General features: G+C 38.8%; 1 protein-coding gene across 28 annotated transcripts in view; it reads right to left on the bottom strand.

Moving 5' to 3' along the window:
* Window positions 1-11,427, bottom strand: part of LRRFIP2 (LRR binding FLII interacting protein 2) — a 53,910-nt gene extending 42,483 nt beyond the window's left edge. For 21 of the 28 annotated variants that reach the window (XM_040547739.1, XM_040547734.1, XM_040547732.1 and 18 more), the window contains exons 1-2: window positions 4,385-4,493; window positions 1,490-1,596 (exon numbers count right to left, since the gene is read on the bottom strand). In XM_040547739.1, the coding sequence (XP_040403673.1) occupies window positions 1,490-1,596; window positions 4,385-4,427 (150 nt within the window). In that variant the 5' untranslated portion in view covers window positions 4,428-4,493. Of the gene's footprint in view, window positions 1-1,489; window positions 1,597-4,384; window positions 4,494-10,420; window positions 10,443-10,808; window positions 11,052-11,085 lie in introns of those variants that run through there. The other 7 variants (XM_040547740.1, XM_040547736.1, XM_040547712.1 and 4 more) reach the window with 6 other exon arrangements.
* Between the last annotated feature and the right edge of the window lie 13,798 nt (window positions 11,428-25,225).

Below are 25,225 nucleotides of genomic sequence, written 5' to 3' on the forward strand. Positions count from 1 at the left end.
AATAGAAGAGGAAGGAAGACTTCACATATTAATCCCTAGAATAGGCATATTTGACTCAGTTCATCCCTGTGACAGAACACCTCCCTCTGCGGGCCTAATATTACTTTAATTTGGCATTAAGGGGGGAAAATTTTCACTTTCGTTTAAATTAAACTCATGCCCAAATTTCAATTAAGGATAGTAGTGATCTAAGAGAACATAAAGCCCTGCAGTAATTCTAAGAAAGATAATACTCCTTATACCTTGCTACTGAGACCATTTTGACTAGGCTAAGTTGCAAGCTGATGTTACTTCAGTGGAACCATACAGAGAACAGGTGAAAAGAAAAATTAAAGTCAGATTCCTTCTCCTCCTTTAAGTGTTTTGCCTAAAATGTAGGAGATGGACCATACAGGACTCAAAGCCCCCCAGAGAACATATGTGATACACTGTGAACTTCCATCAGATCTGGTGTGAACACAGCTTTCAGAAAGTTCACAACTAAATGAAAATGACTTTTTCCCTACAGTCCATGATAGCCATTCGAAAACATATACTGTAGCTGTTTTCAGACACCTGTCCCCTACACATTTTGTCCTATGATATGATTTTCTTTCGCAGACACATACAGACCAGTGTACTTTACAAGGTTGATTAGAGTCCACTCTTTGCACTTATTTATGTCAACTACAGTTAGCACCTTTGTACATAATGTAGCTCAGCTTCTGTATTCACTTCAATACAAACAATACTAAGGGTTTTGTTTCCAAGTCCACAGTGTTTCTTCCCAGAAAACCTTAAGCCCAAACAGTGGACTGTAAAACTCTGAATTCAAGACATCTCCTTACTATAATCAGGGCAACAAAATTCCCCGTTGTATCAGCTACTTCTCAATTGCTTTTTTGGTTGGCTACCTTCAGCTGTCTATTTTTAAGCTGTTGATCCTGTTAAAAAAGACCTGGTATAGTATGTATTAGGCTTATTTTGGCAGAAAAGTGACTTCACATTTGAATCAGAATGCTTGTCAACTCTTCCAAATACATTTAATAACAACTATTACACCTTTAATACTAACAGACTACACTTACCATCTTGGGAGTATTGCACACTGCACTGAGTAAGTGTTCAGTTTTTTAGTTTTTAGACTTAAGATAGCAACTAGATTTCTCATTTATCATAAACTAATAATCATTTAAAGTAAATACAATAGTTTAAATAATATAATAATTAATAATATAATATAAATATAGTATAACGTAATAATATAAATAATGTAATAATTTAAATAATCATTAAAGTAAAAATATTTGCTAAGCTTAAACGTGATCCTATGAAGTTACATTAACCATACAAGCAATGAATCATTATGCCAATATTCCAGTAAATGTAATTCTTTTTGATTTAAAGTACTCTTAGTTTGTATTAATTTTCATATTTTTGTCTAATTATTGAATAACGAACTTGCTTTCATCCCTATTTCTGAATTTAAAACAATTTGAAGTTAACAAACCTCTCTGGCAATGCTACTCAGAGCTTCATCTTCTGCAGAAAACCTGTCTTTCACTGGAGTTCTCTTCCGTCCTGATCCAGGAGTCCCCATCTTTATTCTCTGATTCCCTATTTGGAAAAAAACAGGAAAAAGCTAAGTTTTCAGATCTGGAGTTAAAACAAATAAAGAAAGAATGCACACCCCACAAATGTAATAAATTTACAAATTCTTCTGCTGTATAATACTCAAAGTCACATGTCATTGATATAAACTTCTCCTGAGGTTGTATTTCTGGGAAAGTGTTATCAAAATCTCTTGGAAGCTCTATAACACCTCTTCACCCTACAAGGTGCACACAGAAGTATTTCTACTGAACAGAAACCTTCAGTTTACCTACAGCTTCAAAGTCTTTTTGGTTATACACAACTGCCAACTGCTCCTAACTCTCCTAGCTCAGTAAAGATACTTACATACCGTCACCCTTCACAACTCCTAAAAATAAGGAATCCATTTTATTTTATGGACTTGAGAGAACCCATAGTCAACAGCAGGTTCAAGCATTAGAATTACACAGTCATTAGAACTCTCTCCAAAACAGAAAAGTTTTGGAGGACAGAACCTTTTCAAAGCATCCAAGCAGTAGTAGGCGTTTATTTACACTTTAATGCAGCTGTTCTCATTCAGCTGCAACTGAATGAGAACTGCAGTTCATGACAGTAGAAGACATTTCTGGAGAAACAAACAAAAAATATTATCTTGCCTAATTTGGCAAATGAAGAAATGAGAAACATTCTAGCATCATATATCCAGTACAATACACAAAATATCTTCTTAGTCTTCTTCCAAAAACCTTTGCTACCAACTGCAAGAAAAAAAATCCCCAACATGCCAAAACACAGCATTTGTTTACATATACTGCATACACAGACAGCAAAACATTTCTCAAAAATAAATTAACAATGTAAATTAGTTTGTTGTGTTTTTTTTTTCTTTTTTCTCCAAGTATCTCGAAGAAACGCTACTTCCAGACATCCAGGTCCTTACAAAGGCCAGATCAGAACTTGGTGGTAGTCCAGCTATTTGATACAAGGAAGATAAGCAATCTTTCTACACAGGGCTTGGGAAAACACCTTATTTAGAAAAAAAAAATCTCCATGCAAAAAGAAAAGGTCTAGGAGGGAACTATTATTGGCTACACTTCTGAAAATGAACTTGTATAAAAACTATCGTTCATACTGCATCTAACCAGGAAATACGCAAAGATTCCTTAGTAATTTAATCAAATGGGAAAAAGCCAGCCATGACAAGGGCTCTTTTTTGTGCACGAACATTTCTTTATTTCTTACTCCATTATCTTTATACTGCAGTAACAAAGCCAAAACATATGGGCTATTTTCTGGCAAAGATATCAAGTAGCATCACGGCTCTTGTTTTTCCTTCTAATTTTAGCTTCTACACTTCTTGCCCCTATCATAACTTTACGCCATAAGTCGTCTCTTTGCAGGCAGGCCTTTTATTCTGCTTCAAATTCTGCGGGTATTTTACTATTCCTTACGTGCTTGGAGGAGGGAAATATTCTATTTGCTGAAGAGAGAAAAGACAACAAAGACTTAAGACTGCACACCCCCCTTCTTAAAAGCTCATGCATAGGACCGACTACTATTATGCAATATAATCTTACTCATTTCTAGTTGCTATTCTGAAACCAAACCTAAACATACACGATACTGCAGGTGCACAACAACTCCATTGTGTGAAAATCTCAAAGGAGAGTTTGCAGCCTTTGCAGATGAATAGTTAGGAATAAAAAACACAGTATCTGAAGGGGCCAGAGAAGATGCAGTTCTATAGTCCAGTAATGAGCACTCTCTTGACAGGGAGGAGGGTGAATAAGCACCCCCTGGATTCCATCTATTCCTCTATAGGCTGCTCTTTGAATCTGTAGTGCAGCATTTGAATAAAACACAGGCATTTGGACTAAGACACAGGACTCATCAGGGACTGTTTTTACCATCTGCCTGTGGCTCATGGTTCTATTTATCTATTCCTCCCCCAAAATATGATTTTTTGTTTGCTTTTAACTGTGCACATAAAAGGGATGGTTCTTAGAAGGATGACAGCTGAGCTGAAACTCAAAGTGAGTGGAGACTCTGAACTAACGTCTGGGACAAGCACCGCCACTGTCAGGCTACTCAGTGCGACTGTATTTTTAGTCTCAAAAAGAAGCAAGTAAACTTGGATTTTGCACTCAGATGAATTTAGATATTCACATCCAGAAAGCAGTTTGGAGATGATGTCTCAGGGGCAAAAATTCAAGCTCAGAACTACCGCCAGCTGACCTTGTTTGGGAGAAAGGTCTCCAAAAATCAACATCTCCCTTCAGTAATCATTCTTCGCTCGTTTCAAGTAAAAAAAGCAGAGGAGGCACAAAGTAGAAGTTACGTCAACACATAACGTTATAGTCCCCTACTACAGAAGGTTTTCACAAGGTTATATGTTAGTCTACATAAAACAACACAAGAAGTTATGTTATTAAGATAAATTAGTTCATGCAAGCAACAGAATTCAAACCTATCTACTAAGAAAGATCAATTAGTATGAAGTTTTTAATTTGCATGTTTAGAGTTGTATTACTTCACTAAATATTTGCTACATAAGTTAAAACTGCTGAATAATTGCACATATGATAGACTTGAACTGCATTTGTGGACATCATTTGAACAACATACCACTTCTAATAGACAATTAACTTGAGTTAGTGAATTCAGTGAGACTCTCTTAGCTGGCAGATTTCAGGAATTAAATATAATAGGTTGTATAGCTATTTTTAGTATAATATGTTTGGACCAATAGTAAGTATTTAACGTATATATAAATAGCAATGAACGGACAAAAGGAACTTCATCTCAAGCTCACAGCAGCATGCAGGTGCAGAAGACCCTGTGCAGCAGTGCGGCATCCCCTCCAGCTGTCTGCCACGCTTGCTCACCAAGGATAAGCACAAAACTCCTGACTGAGCTCAATCCTGGCAAAGAAAGCAGGGACTGACGACCTAGAAGACATACAGATGTGTTGCCTTTGTATACAACAGTGAGTTAGAAAAGGCAAAGTTCAGATGGAATCAAAACTAGCAAAGGCTGCTAAAGACAACAAAAAAGGCTACCATAAAGAAAGAGGGTTCAAAAGAAAGATGAAGAAAACAGTAGAGCCATTGCTCAGTAAGGCAGAGGACATGTTGGGGGTACTCACAAGCCCACCTTTAACCTAAATAATAAAAAATATGAAGATATGAATTTGTGCACATGGGAATCAAATACATAAGATTGTCTGAGATTGTATTTGCCCAAAACTGGTCAAAATGAAGAGCATGAGGACTGTCAGATTAAACAGTAGTTAGTGAATTACAAAGAACCATTTGAAACAATGAGACAAACCTTTAAAAAAAAAAAAAAGCGCAAAAATCTGTACCAGTGGGAGAGGCTTAGAGAGGAACTGGCAGCAGTCAAAGCCTGGTTTGACACTGCCAGAAGTCCCCCCGCTGACTCTGCATTGTAACCTCTGTCCAGGCCAGACAGCGTCCCTCCTGGAGGCCGTGAGCTCCCCACAGGAAACAGGTGGACAGCACAGGGTGCAAGAAGAAATCAGGCAAATTTAGAGCATCTCCAACAGGATGGGTGTGTAAACAGAGGCCCCTAGACTTGAAGAACAGAGGACAGTAAAACATTGGCCTGGAGAGACTGAAACCTGAAGACCTGAAAAGATTTAAAATTGACTGGACAGGGCCCCGACCAACCAGCTCTGACCGACCATGCTTCGAGCAAGGGGTGTCCTCCAGAGATTCCTTCCGAGATACAAGATTTTATGATTGTACAATTGTTATCGCAGACAGCTTTGAAACTAACCTTCAATACAAGCTTAAACAAGTTGTTTTATAAACCCTCGAGAACCTTATCACAATTTCTTCCATTCCACCTAACTTTTAATCAAGCTGATGTATCACAGAGTATTTCATGCCTTGTTGTATGATCCAGTACTAAAGAGATCTAGTTCTATTTCTATTAAGTATATCAAGACGTTACTTCTCAGAAAAAAATAATGTGCCAAATATTTCACAGATGTGAGCAAAAATATTCCTTAGGCACTTCATTTCTGTAACTTGCAGGTTACAGGAAAAATTATTCTGCTGCACGATATAAAACATTGAAAATATGCTATAACAGTAGAATTTTCACCAAAAATAACCAAAGAGAACTCCAAAACAAAGCACAACCACATGAAGAACAGTTTGTTACACTGGCCATCTTGAACTGTAGAAGGGAAACTACATTATAATTTGCTGCACTCACAGCTCAGAATTCCCAAGTCACACCTATTACATGTTTGATTTCTTAATGTAGGCTGTTACATGTTATATTACACAACTGATGAAGTGACATCCTGTTGTATTTCATTCCAAAAAAAAAAAAAAAAAAGAAATCTGAAGTCCCCAGACAAACCAGAAGATCTGTGAGGAAATCTCTCAAGTTCCTTCTCTCATTTTTCTTCACTTCAGACCTATATAAATTTTATCGCTTCACCGAGTTTAACATTTCTTCCTATTCTTATTATTACCTTCTGACTAAACTAAAGGTAATCTGTTTCTCTTTCACTTCCTAAAAAAAAAGTGACCTGTCTTATGTAAAACAAGCTACTCCACATTTTAAGGCCCTATCACTCACCACCTTCAGTGGCACCACCTGTCCTGATGCCTGGGTCTACGCCAGTGTATTTGGCATCACATACACGTGAGGCATTCAGATACTACAGTGTGAACAGGCTATAAATAAACACCCTGAAACCCTCCTTTTCTCTTTCAAGTAACACCACAAAACACTTAAAAAAAAAAAAAATCACCTGTGTAGAAACAATCCTCTGTGTATCTGATCCAACAACAGAAAAGAGCAGCCCTGCTCTAGAACCACTGGCTGCTCAAACCAGCCTCGCAGTTTCCTAATGCAGGAGTCCGAGCTAGCAGTTCTTCTAATCTGGGGAAGGAGATGGACCTCTTGTCCATAACACCCAGTTTCTTGCACAAACGTAGTTGTCCACTTGCAAAGTCAGTGTTTTGTTCTACTTTAACTATCCGTAAGTGGACTGTAAAGGAGGTTCTGTGGAATACTGTGAGAGCACTAACTGCTCCTGCTTCTACAAATGACTAACTATCCCTGACATGTAACATGACAGATAAATACTACTGGGAAGTTGTTCATTATAAAATATAAGCCAATTGTTATTTCACAGTATTAGAGTACATACGTGTCTATGCTACACCATTTTATCTGCCTTTTTTAAGCAATAAGACATAGCACTGAGCATTTTCTCAACAAAACCCAAAGATCTGCATCATTACCTTCAATTACAAGACGGTTCAATTTAAATTAGTGGGTAAATTCTTTGATTTCATAAGGACAAACACAGTGAAGGCAGAGTTGAACACAGAGGAGGGCTGGAGTTTTTTGAAATCAAACAGTGTAAAAGCCTAAAAGAAAAGACTCTGAATGAAGGTTACATGGATGAACAATGTTAGAAACACAGTAATAAATAAGGAGGATGAATGTAAGAAGTAGAAGGAAAAACACCCACATAAGTAGCAATGCAAGTGCAGGTTGCTGATAAAACAAAGAGCAGTAACTCATTTTGATTTCTGACAATTCCACAAATGCTAAATATGCTAAAAGAATAAACTCATAAAATATACTAAAAAGAGCAAAAGCTTTTTCAAACACCTAACTAAAAAGAAAGAGCTAAGTAGCAGCATTATGATGCAATGATGGAATTGAAATTGAAGAACTTAAATATACTTCTTAAGTTAATTGAACACTTGCCCTTTACTTTAACAGATGAATGCTGGTTATTTCATAGGTATGGAAGCTACCATCCTGCAATTAAAGCAAAGCTTTAAAAGTTAACACGCACAGCAGAACACTCCCAACCCAGCTATTTTAAAGAATTGTCTCATGAAACTGCAGCTCTAGCAACACAGCTCAACAAACAAATCTGAGGTATTATTATTGCAAACCAGCAGAAGTAGCATTTACATGAGAGGGAACAGAAAGAATCACACTGGAAATCACAAATCTTACATGCTTAGCCTTCAGTGCTTTGTGAGACCAAGCTCGAATGGAGAAACAGAAATAAAAAATATGACAATTTAATTATGCAAGACTAATATAAGAGTCTTCCCTAGAAGGATGCACCTATACAATTCCCCTATGCAAGGGCATGTTCTTTGTAATTAGAATTTCTGTTGACAGCCTGAACATCAGGCTGGTGACACCAACCAGGTGAGCACATGAGAAACAAAAGGAGGAGCTGCACATACTACTTCCACAGGGTGACCATAACCTATTGAAGGGATGAGCGGGAAAGGGAAACCAGCAGTTGTTCATGTAACGGATTTAAGGACTTATTCAGAGTTTTCATTCATAACAACCTTAACCAGAAAAAGATTATCTGAAACTACAATCATTGCCAAAAAAAGATAAAAATAAAAATACAAATAAAAGAGCCTAGCATTAAAGGAAAAAGCAAAGACAGAAAATTACCATCTGTCAAAAGATTACAGTGCTTGCTATTATGGTGGAGGTAGTTATTCCAGTTCATGAATAGTGTTCCCATTAAAAAAAAAAAAAAGACAAGAAAACCTGTTCGTCTCAAATCATGTCCCACCTCTGAATCCGTTGGCACAAAGCTTCTGCTCTGAATGAACAAGCTCATGTCAGCCTCTTCAGGAAATAAAAAAAGAAAAGTTACCCTCTGTGCAGTTGTCAGCCTGCACTGGATTAACCATCACCTTTCCAATCTACCCCTTTAGTGCAGTATATTCCCAGTTTATTTGCCATTTAAAAAGCTGAGAAATACAACTTCTTTTCTCAATTCACGGTATTTAACAACAGAATAGCAACTCCTTAGAGGGAGCTGAAATCCCTTAGTTCCTGAGTGTTATGAAGCTGTGGATAAACAGAAGGTCAACAATTGAGACAACCAAAATAACATTATGCAGTCTGGAAAAGGGCTGCCTGATGGAGCCATAATCTGTGATTATGCCTGGCTAGTGCTGGTGAACTTAACGCAATGCAAGACAGTAACTGCACCAATGCATCCTACAGGCCTGTAGGAGTACCAGGCACCTACAGACCCACCGACCTACCTTGGTGACCTTCCTCTGTCTTTGCAGATTACTATAATTCTGAGACATCGTGCAGCAATACAACTTCAAGCAGTGGCACTTATTTTATGAAGCACGAATTCTTTGCCAGTCATCTGCTAATAGCTGCAAATATTGATAGCATTACTCCGTAAGATGATAAAAAAAAATGTTATCATCAGTGACAAGAAGTACTGGCAAAGCTCTCAACTAAGCCTGTCTTAGGGCACAGGCACAACCTAAAGCATACGTAGGTTTCAGAGAAGCAGCATAACACAGTTGGACATTTATAGAATCAGTGCTACCATAAATGCTGCAAGAACAAACTAAGAAAATCAAATATGATTTTAAAATATGAGGAAATTACAGTACTATAATGAACACCGTGAAAAAAATATGGGAATGCACAATGAAAAACAGTCACATGAATCTTCCATGTTTATTCTAAAATGAAGCAACTGACATTTTTACACTGTCAGCTTTTTCAAAATGGGCACCCTTTCTGTCATTTTGCAGAAGAATGATTCATTACTCACTGGAAAAAAAAACACAACACACTGCTACTATATCTAGACTCCATTTTTTAATGAATGAAACAAACAAAGAGCCCCACCGTAACAGCCCACATTCAGTAACAAGCTGCAACTATTTAAGTTATTTTTCCATTAACAACTTAATATTAGAACACGCCTACACTCTTGCTACAATTACAGTGCAATGAAGGAAAGCCACTGCTGCAAGCTTCTCCCACCAGCTGGCATCTCCTGCTGAGGAGCCCCTGGTGGCAGCGGCTGTTAGGCCCTTCGGGAGGGGCCCCTTCAACTCTGCCAGGGCAGCAGCTCTAACTCAGCATGCCTAACACAAAGGCACCAACTTCACCATCCGCACAATGTCACACCACTACTCACTATTCAGAAGGACAAAGAACACACAAGATTACTTAGAAACACGAACTGTCCACTATATACACTTACTTGGTAAGCAATTTCCAGATGCTTGCAATAAGAAATTTGGATTACTTTCTCAGAAAGCATCTCTGATAATTTTTATAACGCTACTGAGCTGCGCTGACCTGTAACTTACCACCACTCCCGTTCACATCAGGATTTTTCAAAGACAACAACACAGCATCAAATCTGTTATCGGTTTCTCAACCTCTCTGGGCATTATGTACCAGAGGAACTCATTAATATATAAATTTTTAAATCATGATCAAAAGATATATATACACCACAACTTGCACACCATGTGAAAGTCTAGTTTGTTTTATGTTTTAGCCCTTAGCATGCCCTACACAGCCTCCTGTGACCTGGAGTCCAATTTAACCAGCACTTTCTAAAACTTCATGCATTAAAGTACTATGTCAGACTCTACAGAGTCTGAGTCATAAAGCAAACGAGCTCCTCTGGAGTCAGTTCACAAGAAGTACTGACATTTAGGTCAACGAGCTTACACCTGACATTTCCCACAACTGTCTTCTATGCAGAAGCTCTCCGCTACAGCCGGGAGTTGTGTCCAGGTAAAACTGACTTCACACTTGAAGGCAAACATCTTTAAATCTAGGTAATGTAAGACAATGGGAAAAGCATGTCACGTATGTCTAACTGTCTTGTACTGCCAGAGCACCTTTCATCTGCTCTTACATCGTCACTAAACAATTACATTAACCAAGGAAGTAAACGTACATAAAGAAGATATCTGCTTCTGGGCCACAATATATTTGAACACTTTAAACTCAAGGCGCAATTAATGTTTATAGAACTCACCAGAGAAGCATTCATTTAATCCTACAGGAAGTTTGTTAAAAAAAAAAAAAAAAAAGAAAAAAGAAAAAAAGCTCCAGCGATGTTCAATGCTATGTTGACACTCTGAAGCAACGTAACTGATAATACTTTGTGTTTCACGCTGAAGACAGCTAGAGGTCTCTCCTCGAAATGAGGAGGTTGTAATAGAGCTGGTTTTACAAAATTTATCATCAAAACGCTGCCCTTCCAAGCAACACACTAGGGATAAAACTGGAAGCCACTTAACGACACAGGACGCAGATCACCGCCCAGAGCCGTCTCCAGGCTCCTTCCAAGCCCAGGAAGGTGCCCGTCCCCCTCATCATCACTTTATTTGCATTAATAGCGGCAGGAGAAAAAAAAAACACACCGTGATGGGGAGCGAGGCGCGCCCCGGCGAGGCGCCCCAAGGCCGGGCCGAGGGTCACGCCCTGCGGAACGGCGCTGCAAAGGGGGACGGCAACGGGACGCGGCCGGCTGTGATTGCGGGACTCCTTCCTCCTCCTCCTCCTCCTCCTCCCCGGCACCCAGCGGCCAGGAGGCTCCGTGAGGGGCACCCCACGGGGGCCGGGGCCGACATCCCGCGGCCGGCCGAGCCCCGCCCGCTGCCTCGCGGCCTCCCTGCCGTGCCCGCAGCCGTGCCTTACCTCGCCCCGCCTCGCCCCGCCGGGAAGGGCCCCGCGGCTCCCCACAGGCCCCGGGCTCGCCGCACGCCCGCCGGACGGAGGCTGGAGCCGCCCCAGGGCGGGCAGCGGCCGGCGGCCCGGGCCAGGCAGCTGCGCTCCGGCTTTCACGCTTCGCCTTTCTCCTCCCCGCCTCTTCCCGGCCACGGGAAGCGCAGGAACCGGAGCTCGGGTCAGGGATGGGCCGCGCTCGGCTGCGGGCCGCCCTCCTCTCCCCGCCCCTGCGAGGCCGGGCGGTGGCGGCCGGCGGGGAGCGGCGCCGGGATTCGAACCGGTGGCAGCGCGGGGCGGGAGGGGAGGGGGGAGAGAGGAGGATACGGGGCGGGCTCTGAGGCGGAGTGCGCAGGCGCGACGCGATGGGGGGGGAGTATGCGCGTGCGCAATGGCGGCACCGCGCTGAGGGGAGGTGGGGGGGGCGGTTGGGGTTTTTGTTCTTTTCTTGTTAGTTTGCTTACTGGTTTTACGTAGGGGTTGGTTTTGACCGAAGGCCAAGCAGCCGGGTTCGGCCTCAGAGGGTCTCCGGGGAATGGTCCTGTTGGTTTTGTCCCCCGCCAAGTTGTGTCCTGCTCCCGCCCTCCTTACCTGACACGCCATGTAAGGGAGGTTTTTTTGGGAGGTTTGCTTGGATGGTGGCAGGCAGGATTGTGGGCAAAAATCCTATGGAAAGTGTTTAAACCTTGTCCCATGCTGCCCCACACACTGCTGGGTTTACATACTAGTACATTTTACATATAAGCAAACAACAGAGTTCCTAAGGATATGAAATAACACATGGAAATAAAGGACTGTACCATTAAATATATTTCAGTTCACACACAAATTGTGTTTCTGCTGTGAAACAGGATCAAATCTGTAGGCATTTTCTTTAACACCTAGGTCACCAAGTGCGGGGTAACTGAGAACATAAAGATGATCAGGGGTCTGCTGGAGATGGTATTTTGCATGTTTGAAACCGCACAAGAATGAAAAAGCGCTGTTCAATGACAAGCCTAGTGGCAAGACTCAAGAATATTCCCAAGAGCCCTTGGCAGAGGTCAAATGTCTTACTAAAATAAGCTCATGTGGATGAACATGAAGGAAAAAAAACGGGACGTGCAAGTGAATTAAATCTACTGCAGCAGACATAAAGCAACTTCCTTGAGTTTCTTTAGTATTTTATAACTTTCTATTTGAGAAATGCTACAGTGTCTTAGTCTCCTTCCTCATACAGCTTGGCCACACCATGCTTATTTTTAACATCGTATTAATTTCTGTTGTAATAGCTGATGATCTCACTGCAGAGAGATGAAGTAGAAAGGAAGTGATGTTGCAGAGGGAGAAGTTTATCCTGGAACATCAGCAGGAAAGACATGAAAAAAATACTGGCTTTAAAACTATGTAGTTATTTGAGGTTGATTCTTACAGAAGGACTCACGTACTGACTTTTGGGGCTTATGGAGAGACTCTTCATTAGTGTCTCAGGTGGTTTTGTTTGGTCTAGCTAGTGGTAGAAATATTTTGTTCCTTCTTGAGTGGAGACTTGGTGTGGAACCTTATGAATTGTGTGATGTCCCAGGTCTCCGTAGGATGACTCTCTGTCAATAGATTGCTATATAAAGGGGAAAAATGTTTTCAGTTGTTTGTTTGTACATTTTTTTCTGTTGAAGCATTGGGATTTGCATATGTTTGGTCTTTTGATATCACAGGCAGCACATTTTTCTTTAATGATGCAGCAAAAGACATGTCTCCTTGAGAGCAGACATGCATTTTTGTGGCTTGAAAGAGCAATTGTTTTGCTTTACTGAAAAGCAGTGCGCAGTGCAGTGTATACACAGAGCAGCTACTGCAGACAGTGGTACAAGATGTCACAGTAGCAATTCTGAGTTCAGCATCATTAATGAGTAGTTAAACAGTCAGATTACCTACGTTTTAATTATAGACCTTCAATTAGAACCCAGAAAATGAAATTACATTGGACTTTTGCTGTGGAATGGCCTCAGTTACAAAAAAGAAAATGATTTATGAATCTACCTTAAACAAAATCTTATTGAAGCTACTGTAAAGCTTGTTCTTGTAAAGCTCCTCATATGTTATTTAGCCTGCTGATGTATTCTCTCTTTTCCCTGGAAAGCTCTCTCTAAAACTGTTTTGCTCTGTTGAGCCATTCCGTGGGTAAAATCTTAGCTATACTTAGAGTAATGATCACCTAAGGAAGTGTATCTGGGATGAATTTCTAAGTCTGTTGTATGTTACCTCAATAATGTCAACTTCCTGCAATAATTTGTATAGAGTTTTAAAGAGATTTTGTCACTGAAGCAGCTTTGATGAGAGAATTTACAGAAAAATATATTTTCCTGTGTTATGTTTACTATTTGTGAAGTTTTGAATGTCTTTTCTTTCCTTCTCTTTAGCATTTCTCATCCTCCTGTGAAATTTTAGTTCTTTAAATTGATTCAGTACCAGTTCCATTGAAACACTCAACGTTACTCAAAGTAATTTTGATTTTCAGTTACATTCAAAAGAGTAGGTAAAGGGATGTATGGTTTAAATGTAAGTGGTGGGAAATAATCTAAGACTTTTAAGAGAATAACTGAAATAGTTACAAAGATAAATGCATACAGACTGGATGCTGAACATAACCATGACATTATTTAATAATGTCTTCTAGAATTCACTGGAGAAATAAAAGACTTATCAGACTTCTGTAAGACTTTTGTATGCATAAAACATTTACCAAATAGTAGGAAAGACTAGAGGGTTTCTGGTAGTGCCAGTAACAGAACCAGTGAGCTTTAGTCTTTCCACTTAACCTCATTTACTCTTAATAGTGCAAAAAATTGTAGGGCATAGTAAGAATTATGCACATATGATGCACTGTGATGGGAATTAGCACCCACAGATCTTTTTGGTGCTCTCCAGCAGGAGAATTGTGCAAGGTCTTCTGGGTCAGATCCTTTGCATCCTCAGCAGGGAAAGGGTTAGACTGTTTGTTGAGTAACCGTGGATAGAGCTAACTGAAAATTTGGTATTCCAATGTTTTCCCAGAAAGGTGGATTTCCAACTAAATAAAATCTTTTGCAGAAAACATCTGTTTTCACTGCAGATTTGTTAATTGGGGGCTGACGTGCTGGAGAGCAGCTCTGCAGAGAAGAACATGGGAGTCCTGGCAGACAGGAGGCTGACCACGACTCAGCAATGTGCCCTTGTGGCCAAGAAGGCCAACGGTATCCTGGGGTGCATTCGGAAGAATGTTGCCAGCAGGTCAAGGGAGGTGATCCTCCCCCTCTACTCGGCCCTGGTGAGGCCACACCTGGAGTACTGTGTCCAGTTCTGGGCTCCCCAGTACAAGAGGGACATGGAGATACTGGAGTATGTTCAGAGAAGGGCTACGAAGGTGATGAGAGGACTGGAGCACCTGTTGTATGAGGACAGGCTGAGAGAACTGAGCCTGTTTAGCCTGGAAAAGAGAAGACTGAGGGGAGACCTCATTAATGTGTATAAGTATCTGAGGGGAGGATGTGGAGAGGATGGAGCTGGTCTCTTTTCAGTTGTGCCCAGCGACAGGGCGAGAGGCAACGGGCACAAACTGAAGCACTGGAGGTTCCACCTCAATACGAGAGGGCAATTCTTTACTGTGAGGGTGACAGAGCACTGGCACAGGTTGCCCAGGGAGGTTGTGGAGTCTCTTTCTCTGGAGATATTCAAAACTCGCCTGGATGCCGTCCTGTGCAATGTACTCTAGGTGATTCTGCTCGGCAGGGGTGTTGGACTAGATGATCTTCAGAGGTCCCTTCCAACCTCGGCCATTTTGTGGTTCTGTAATTTACCAAACAATTGAAAACAGAACTCTCCACTTCCTAGCTTTTTGTTTGTTTGTTTGTTTGTTTTTGTCACTAAATTATTTGTAAAGTCTTTTAGAAATAAGTTAAGCACAGGAATGCTGTGTTTTATGATGGAAATGTATTTATAGGATCACTATGGATCTGTATCCATTTTATACTTGAAAAATTTTAGCATTGGTTTCCAAAGATGTGCTCCTTAAAAAATAAGGAGAACATAGGCATTATTTTGATTGATCCCATTTAGATATATATAAATATCAAAATACCTTAACAGTGTTTGTGGGCTGAGAGTTTGTTAGAAACGTCTTTTTTAATAGTGAAGTTATAGTGTGAAAACTAAATTTAGAAATTAAAGTCTTATTTAAAAATTTGCATTTTTTTATATTTACATAGCAGTACATTTAATTTTCATATAAAGCTTTTCATTATTATGCCAATGTAAAAACACCTATGAATCTAGATATTGTCATCCTTATAGACTTGATACATATACTCCTAAGTGTATTTGGTTTGTTTGATACAAGTACATACTAACAATTAACCTATGCCTGATATCATTGTGGAAAACTCAGTCTGTATCACCAAAAAAAAAGAAAGATTATGTAGTTGATTTTGGTGTTGACACACAAGCCACAAAAAGGAAATCACCTCACTCTTACATAGTCGTAGTGAGCCTGAAAAACTAATGAGCAATGTCTAAATTATGCATAAGCAACTAAACACGTGGGTCTTTTAGTATGTGCTCATCTGTATTTTTAGTCACTTTTTTGACCATTTATGTATTAAGTAGACAAGTCATTAGAACGTAAAGCTTAAACATGACTTCCCTCATTACATTTAGATTTTATAACACCTGGAAATGTAACAGGCGTTTATCAGAAGTCCCCTATGCCCCACAACACAAATTACCTTGACTAACTACAGAGGTCCCTCTGGCTATGCCAAGCTGAACAAGCTATTAACATAACTAAGAGATACCTACTATGATTTTTAATTTATATGGAAAAGATAAAAAGAATTAAAGTACTGTTTTTATCTTTGCTTCCTACATGAAGGACTGACTCCTTTACAGTTCTCTTCTAAATCTCAAGATAACAGATTCCCCATATAACAAAAATAGCCTTCACTGAGCCTTCACCTCATGTTCTCCAGCAGCAAAGCTGACTGTCAGCTTAACGCATTTAAAAAGCAACCAAACGGAGTAACTGAAAGGCAGCTTGAGAGAGGTGCTTCCTTTCCATTAGCACTGAGCCTGTGTGCTGCTGCTTGCTGCTTCAGTGCACTTCTTTGTATGTCCGTCATTAATTTGTATCATGCTTTGAAGGTGAAGGTGGATGCTTCCTTCATACAGTGTTAGAGAAGCAAGAGGAACCCGGAAATTGAAATGTTAAATTTGTCAGCCTCCCCCCCCCCCCCTTTTTTTTTTTTTTCAAAAGAGATTGTCAAATATATGTATTGCTTATGAAAGCCAGTCAAAGGTATCTTGGTATTTTCCTGTAGGCTTAATCACCATTGCCTTTGGCACATTTTTTTCAGGTCCTGAGCAGATGCTGCCACTTCAGTCAATGGAAGCTATGAACGCTCAGCACTCCTGAGAGGAAAAAGCCCAGTCAAATTTAGCAGATTGGGAGATTGGGTTTAATAATTCTACTTACTGAACTGAAAATCAGCACATGTAGAAAGTTTGGAAGAGTGGAAATTAAGTAGTATTTGTGTATAATATACATGCACCCAAGAACCCAACATCTAAAGCAAAAACAGCTTTGAGAAATTATGAATAGAGCAGTAACTCCAATGCTTGAAATTTTAGGACTATCATACTTTTTTTTTTTTTTGTATTTGTGTAGTAAGTTTCTGTTCTTAAGGTATCTTAAGATATCAGAGAAATACTATGTTAGCAGAATTCAAACACTAGAAAACAATGACAAAGGACAATGTAAAAAGTTGAAAGAAATTTTCATAGTACTTCATTTAAATTCATAGTAATTAATTTAAATTCAGTATAGTTTACACCCTGCCTTACTTGTCTGTAAAGTCAAACCAGTTGATTTGGCTTTCATTTAATCATTTACTCATTTACTTTGCTCAGATTTATAAAATAAACCTGCCCTCTTCAGTCTTAAGACAATATGTGAATCTTTTATTCAGTTACAGGGTGAAACTACTACAAGACTATGGGTCTAGCTGAAACAGTAGAAAACTGTCTGAACTGAAAAGTGGATATATAATTTGAAAACGTTTCCATTTCCATTTTACAGCTTGAACATCAGCTGTTTGGATTTTGTGGCAAATTTATCTCTGCGTGCTTTGTTGTATTTGTCTGAGGGTTGTGGCCTTGATGACCCAGAAGGAGTAAAAAGTAAGTCTTTATGTTTCTATATGTATTGTACAGTTCTGATCTAAAAAACCTTTGTATTCAGTATTTGTTAATAATAATAAAACAAGACTATTTGTATTTTCTAAGGTTTTCTTTTACCTTTTCTTTTCTTTTTTTTAGGAAAATCATGCAACTAACCATGATTGTTAAGGGACATGCTAAACTACACCTATGCATGATACATACACTACTCTGTGAGACTTCTTGAATTATATTAGCAAAAGCCAGAATGATTTAAACAAAGAAACTGCAGATGTTTCAAGATTCAGAATCTGTCTTCTATTGTTTCTAGACCGAACAAGTATAAAAGCAGTATAAAAGCAAGCAGATGTCACTGCAAATGTATATACAGCAATTCTGCTTCCAGGCATGATTTAATTCCGAAGAGTGACATGACAGTCTTGCTCAACATTTCTGTAGTATTCAAAAGCAGATCCAGTAAATTTTGTGATGATTCATGTCCTAAATATCTTGTACTCTTATTAACTACACAGACCAACTCAGCTAAAAAGAGAGAGAGAACGTACAAACTGGTTTATATTTTCTTGTGCAGACTTGTTTATTAGCATCCAGTTAAGAGAGCCAGTTGGTTTCTTACACAACTTCAATTCAGTTTGCATAGGCATCACCAAGGGCATCACTTTTTTTTTTTAAAAAAAAAAAAGGATTACACAATTATGATGAGGACACTTTGGCAGAGAGAACTTTTGTTACAGGAAGTGAGGCATGAACAAGAAATAGTGTTGGTTGACTACAAGAGCCAAGGTTGGGTTTGTGGGCAATTTGGTTAAAATCAAAAAATGACCTCTACATGACTACAAAAAGCACATTTGGTCTCAGAACAAAGACACAGAAAATATATTTTTTTTCATACTGCTTTAACAGTGATTTTTCAAAGCAAAATCATAGTTTAGATCACACCTTAAGTTTTTATGCAACAGGTCAGTTTTACTACTTTGTTACAAACATCAGATTCTTCTAAGACTGAAATAAATATTTTGAGGATTTATTAGTAAAAATAAAAAGGTTAATCAACCCATTTAAGAATTTTTCTAATCATCAACAGAAATCATAACTTTTATTTGTATATATATATGTGCATGTACATGCATGTGATACGTGTGTATATATATACAAAAAACAGAACATCCAGTACTCATAAATTAAATATCAAAACTAGGCTAAATGGAATCTCAAACAGATTATGATGTCTTATGGCAAGCAGTTACTTAAACAACCATTTCATGTTGTTAGGTTGCTGCTTTACCGACGATGTCACAGCATTTTACTAACTCTCCATGTCTGCTTTACTTCAAAACCTTCGAGAAGAAATTTAAATAGCTACCAGACCAGCACAAGTAAAATGTATGCTGGCTTTTCAAGCTTTGCCTGTTTCCTGCGGGAGATACCACAGTTCTCAATTCCTGGTAAGAAAAACAGCTAGGTTCATTTTTAGAACAACCAGTTCTGCGTCTGTGTTTATCTGCTTCTATGTTACGGAGAGGACATTTGGCTGGGTTGCCAGTAAAAAATGGTACTGGACATAACCAGTGGGATGATAACTGCTATCGAGACATAAGTTGTTTGATACAACTAAAATTTAGTTGCTGGAAACTATTTAATGGTTATTGTGTCATCAACGAGTGTAGTAATATGTCTGGAATATAACCTAGCACAGAGAAGACAGAGGAGAAAAGTGGCTTGCCAACTATATAATATGTTGTTACTGTTAAAATGTACACACCTTTTCCTCCCACACAAAAGAAAAAAAAAACTTTCATGCTCTATGAGGAAAATTAATAAGAAACTCTTCTTTCAGGTTAGCTATTTGAAGGCTGTATTTGTTCATCCTTGTGAGACTTAGAGGAGTAGCATCCAGAAAGGCTTCTAAGGGATGTTTCCGAAAAAGTCACCTGAGAAATGGTTGGGATCAAGAAGAGTTTTAAAGAAGATGTTTGATATTAGTGCAGTAATCAATATATTTATCCAGTTATACAAACTGAAACTCATCTAGCCTTTTCTTAGATACAATTATTTTACTTGCTGCCTCTGTTTTTGGCAACTTCGTGTAAGATTCAAGAACAAAACTGAACCAAACTATTTCACATCGGCCCTCATCATGCTTTGTTAAGATAAGAAGTGTGAGAGTTTGGCTTACAAATTCTGTAAAAATCAAAATCCAGATGCTTTTAACTTGAAATTATTTCCTTGATAACAATTGAATCACAAAAGTACAGTTTAGAGCACAACATGCTGCCCAGAGAGTAACGCCAGTGGCTGCCCGAGCTGCTCTGCTGTCAGCCCCTGCTTGGCACTGTGCTAAGTCTGCACAAGGTCAGGAGTTGGTGGGAGGCACTGGGGCCTCCCAGGTGCCACACAGGGAGCACAAGGGCACAACCTCACCTCTTCTGGCTGGCCACCCCGGAAAGCTGCTGCCCTCACCACGCGCCAGGCAGCCGGGTGAAACCCCAGGAGTGAGAAGTCGGTGGTTTACCACAGAGAAGACAAAGGAGTGGAGCTGGCAGAGGTTTAGTAAGGGTAAGATGAGAAAGAAGGTGCAGAAGTAGAAGCTGTTATCCCTGGGCAGCTGCTGTGAACTGCTGCTGTTCACAGCCTCTCGCTGGTGGGGAGTAGACTTACTGCAGTTTGCTGTAATAAAAGCATTTGGAAGGGAATCATAGAATCATAGAATATCCCAATTCTATGGGAAGAATCATAAAGATGCGAGTGTCACTTCAATAGTGTGCTGAAGACCCAGTACTTGTATCCTTAACATTAGGGAGTACCACTATTCTTACTTCTCAATACCATGCTGTTATCTCCACAGCGACGCCATTTTCTAATCCTTTTTTCATCTCTTCTGTATTTGCACTGTGAGATCTGATTTTTAGTCCTATGTTTAGAATTCTGTTAATAGCTTCTGTTAATAGCAGTCAGTAAAGTGATGGTAAAAAAGCAAACAATTCTTGGCTTTGATTTTAAAAATAACAATATCTTTTGTATTTTGTATTTTTTGTATTCAAATTGTACAATTTGAATTTTGTATTTCTAAAAATAGGAATATTTTGTATTGCATTGTATTGTACCCGATATCTTTCTCATTCTTAAAGGAAACATTTCATTTTAGTAAGCAAGCTATTAAAATACATTCAATATATTCATCTTCTCTGCAAACATTGGAGGCAAATCTCACTTTTCTTGTGCTTTCAGTATTTCTATCTTTGAGTAGCCTTCACCTTTGAGAAGTCTTAGTGCTAGACTAAATTAACAAAACAGCAAATTCTTCCATTGCAGCAAAAATTGATTTTCACTGACCAGAAGTAAAATTACTAGTTGTTGTTAACAGAGTTTATTTCATAGGAGTTATTACTGTTTTGCAGTGTAATCTTCCCAAATACATATACAAAGACTCTTTCCCTGCCTCATTATTTCCTCTGCACCAAGTAACAAAGCTTTTGTCTTGATCCTTTCTACTTTTTTCATCTTAGGGTGTCTCTACACAAATGATACAACTGGATTTATGTATACTTAAATCAGTGCTAAGAAGAGACAAAACATTCAAAAGGTGCAGATCTTTGAACGTGCAATTCAGAAGTTTTAGTCACATTTGGTCCAAGAGTGATTAGAAGGCTGGTCATGTCTCTCTGCTCCAGATTGTGTTTGTAGTCTACCACCTATCTGTTCTCTTTGCTCTGAGGCTTCTGTTGAGCAACCACTGTTTACCTGGATGATGTTTGCTTTTCCAGTTTTGGTTTTAGAGACTAGGTATTATCCTCAAGCAGCAATTTCTCCTCTGATCTCCAGAGAAATACCACTTTGCTTCTGAAGTTTGTCAGTCTGCTTAGGTAAGAGAAATCGCTTCCAAAACTGCTTGATACTTTAATGGCTGTTTTGCAAAGTGTAAGGCGATAGCAACAAGAGAATGTTTTATAAATACACATTGTGTACTCTAGATTACCAACACCACAGAAGCTAAAGCAGCCTCATTCACAGTGGTTTGTTATTTCATAATATTCCACAGTTATCTCCCTATACTTAACCTTCCACTGTGACTCCTGCTTGAGCACATACTAAATAGACCACACCAGAAGACTCCACGCCTGATGTGGTTTGTGGGCAGTATATATTACCAATGAGACTTTCTGACATTGCAGCTATACAAAATTAAAAGGTTGCAACAGAGGTTAGCAAGAACAATATTTAATCTTACCTGCAATATGTTATTTGCTTTGTATTGTCCCTAATGGACTAGCAAACGTTTGGACCGCTTAACTATACATAATTAAATTAACTTTCTTATTGTGCTTAGTTAGATTAAACTCATTAAAAGAAAGCAATTTTTAGTATACAGAGGAAGAGAGGAAAATACTCTATGAAACATTTTCAGCACAAAATACTATGTGGTTTAGAGTACACGCTGAACAAGAATTGTGTAATAGCATGACAGCGGTTAATGCATGACAGCAAGTGAAGTTATCTTCCTTACAGTATCTGAATGAAGCCAAAGGGAAGTTATGTCTTCCGTCTAAGTATTTTTGTTCATACTTACAGTATAATTATGAATTTTTAACAGTTTGTAACACTTTTTCTCTTCTCCCAGTGTCTTAACTGCAAAAGTATCTTGGCATCATAGCAGTTTATATTGAAGAATGAGTTGAACAGACGTATAGGGAGCTACGTGATATATAAATAACATTTATTGCTATTTATGATATTTAGAGGAATGAACTGAATAAGGGCAATAAAAGAACAATACATGGCACTTTACACTTGGAAATCAAAGACCAACTAATATGTTTCTATAGTAGTTATTACCAGCAGGAGATTTACATCTCAGAGCTTCCATGAGTTCTGTGTAGTCTGACCTAAATATCCACAGCAGGTCTCCTTGCCTGAGTGCAAGGATTAGCTATTATCTCCAGTAAATAAGTTAGTGTAGCCTTTCTGTGGTAAGTATTATCACGTGTTTAATATTAAAGATTTAAACAGTAAAAGTCGTACTGTGAACTCTTTAATAAGCAGGGACTTTCATCATAACTTACTTTCTTTGGTTGCATTACTCATGCAAATTGCTGCTAAATCAGAGTAAGAAGCTCACAGTATGGCTTGTGGTTTCATAAGAAGGACCTGGCAGTGTTGAAAATAAAAATCAACTTGCTTGAAATTCTTTAAATCTAGCCAGACATGGTTGTCTTGCTTTTTATTTATTTTTTTAATCTTTTTTTTTTTTTATGCCAAGCTAGTTTCCTTAATGCTGCAGTCCCAAACAAAGTTGTAGAATTGCTAATATTTTTCTAGATCTGAACTTTCAGATTCTGATCTCTGACTGACCCAGTGACACTGAACGCAGTTTAAAACTGGTGCAGTCCCTGTCAACTCAGCATTTCTTTTGTAAGGGAAAAATCTGATCTCCCACAGATATTATTTCAAATGAAATTTCAGGTGCTGGAGGACAAGTCGAGGTCCACTTGGTTTTTCTTGCTATAACAGTTTGAGTTCATACTGCATTTACTATAAATTGAACCATATAATTGCAACCCTTAGGTTAACACCCACTCCCCTTTCAGAGCAACAGGATAGTCCATGAGGTTTGAAACAAATTACCAGAGGAGATACTTGTGGGAAGACCTGTCACTATTTTGTGGTGATAGTTTTCTGAGGCAGTTTGTAACTCTGCAAATGTAGCTTTGCAATACTTTAATTACAAGCATCAAGTTTATTCCAGGTTGTTGGAAAACTCTGGTATTTTACCATTTAGAAAGTAGGTGGTCTATTTTAATAGATGCATTCATCAATAAGGAATATTTTATATTAATAATTAAGCATAACTGTGCTGTGAGCTGTAACTGGTATTTGTTAAGCCAAACCTAATGTCTCTGTCTCTGGCTTTTTTGGAATAAGCAGGAAAAAACTTCATCAAAGTGTTGAAATAAGGTGAACAAAGTCTGAGAGAGAACAATTGGATAATGAGAATTTGAGTTTAATTTGAAATAGTGTATGTTAACAGATGAAGATGCAAAATCCTGTTACTTGGAACATTCTGAACAGTTTGGTGATAGCTTCCTTTTAAGTAATAGTTTTCTCAAATCAAAGAAGTGCTTCGTGTCTCAAGATTCTGCATTGGCTGTATTTCTTCGCTAAACAAGGGGCGATAACAAAAGGGGGCATGGCAGTGGCTGTCATCCTTACATACAGGTGAGCTCCTAGAGACTATAAAATAGCATGAGAATACAGGAAGGGGAGGGATCTCTTTTCATTACGTGTATACACCGTTAAGTAAAGATGTCTTCTAGACCACAGGGTTAAAAATGTTTTTAATTATAAATCTGGGAGCAGCATCAGACAGTCCATTCAATCCCATATCTACTATAGAGTTACTGTGTAGTGCTGTATAATTTGAGTCCTCCAGGACCCACTTTACTCTGCTGTAAAACAGCTTGTGTTTATTATAGGGGCACATCAGCAGACCTACCTAGCACTTGTTTCTAAAGCGCTTCAAGAAAAGCAGATATTATGCATTTAAATTGATAATGAATAATAACTCTGCTGCAGTAGTTCAGCAGAGGTGATAAAGTATTCACTGTCTTCACCAGGTAGGAAAGTAACTCTTCTCTATGTAGAAGTGCCCTATGGGCCTGTCATTGAGAATTAGGTAAGACATGAAAGGAATTTCAGGCCTGAAGCCTTCAGGCTGGTCTCTTCAACCAGATATTTCACCCTGCTCAGTGGGTGGCAAGGCTTGCAGTAAATCCTGGGAGCTAGAAAAAGGAGTAAAGGAGGCTAAGAAACATTTCCCTCCAAAACATTTGAAAACTAAGATTAGTAGGGGATTTAGAGTATGACTATACTCAAGCAACAATATGGCAGTACTAGGATATTATCTTAATCTGAAATTGGTTGGGTGTATTTAGTTCTTTAGTTCTTTAACAACCTATCAAATTATACAGTACTGTAACTGGGAAAAATGCTTCCTGATGCTCTGAAATAGTTGCTTACCTTGATAGTTGCAGATGTTATTCAGGACACCTCTGTAAGGATCTGTCTTCTTATGACTCAGTGACTTTCCTCAGCAGTGAATTCTGCTTTGTGCGGCATCTCCAGTGATGTGGTTTTAGAAGTATGATCACAGAATCAAAAAATTCCTAGCAGGGAAATAATTCTGTTCTATGAATGTGCATATTGATATTCTTAAAGAGCATCTGAATAAGCAGTCATTCCTTTGACCTTTGTACCAGCTGCTGGAAAAGCAAAGAGGAAAACTAACTGTGTGCTTGCAAGAAATTGGGTAGCATCACTTTCTTGTTTAAAACACCAACAGAAGCACAGAAATTCAAAATAGCTTGCCTAGGGTCAATGAGCAGGGCAGGGGGAGAGCTGGGAATCAAATCCAGGTCTCCTTGAAACCAGCCCACTGCATTGCCATAAAGAAACTGCCTTCAGAAGCAAGTTCTTTTCTCTTTTGACATATAAGGTCCCATATGGATTTTTTTTATATTGCAATTGCAAAAATAATAATGAAAGTAGTCAGGTGAGAATCTGCTGCCAGCTAATTTAAAACTGAACTCATGACTAGCATCACTGTTGGCATAAGGGTCTGTTGTTTTATAGCATCATTAGCTCCCTTTCTGTGGCATCAAGAGATTTTAAAAGCAGTACAGCAAATAAAGTGAAATGGAAGCTAAGAGAAAAGTTTTGACATCCTAGACAAAGCAGAAAGGGAATGCCACTTAACCAAGGTAGAAGTAAAATGATGGATGTTTTTTGTTTGTTTGTTTGTTTTAGGAAAGTAAGACTTCTGCACGATCAAATCCTGGCCCCTGCTTTTAAATCTCCATGTTTTCTATTCCTGTTCACAAAAAGATCACTTATGATCACTCAGTTGAATAAATCCAAATATTTTTCCTCA

Source organism: Cygnus olor, chromosome 2 (assembly GCF_009769625.2).
Source record: "Cygnus olor isolate bCygOlo1 chromosome 2, bCygOlo1.pri.v2, whole genome shotgun sequence".
Lineage (NCBI taxonomy): Eukaryota > Metazoa > Chordata > Aves > Anseriformes > Anatidae > Cygnus > Cygnus olor.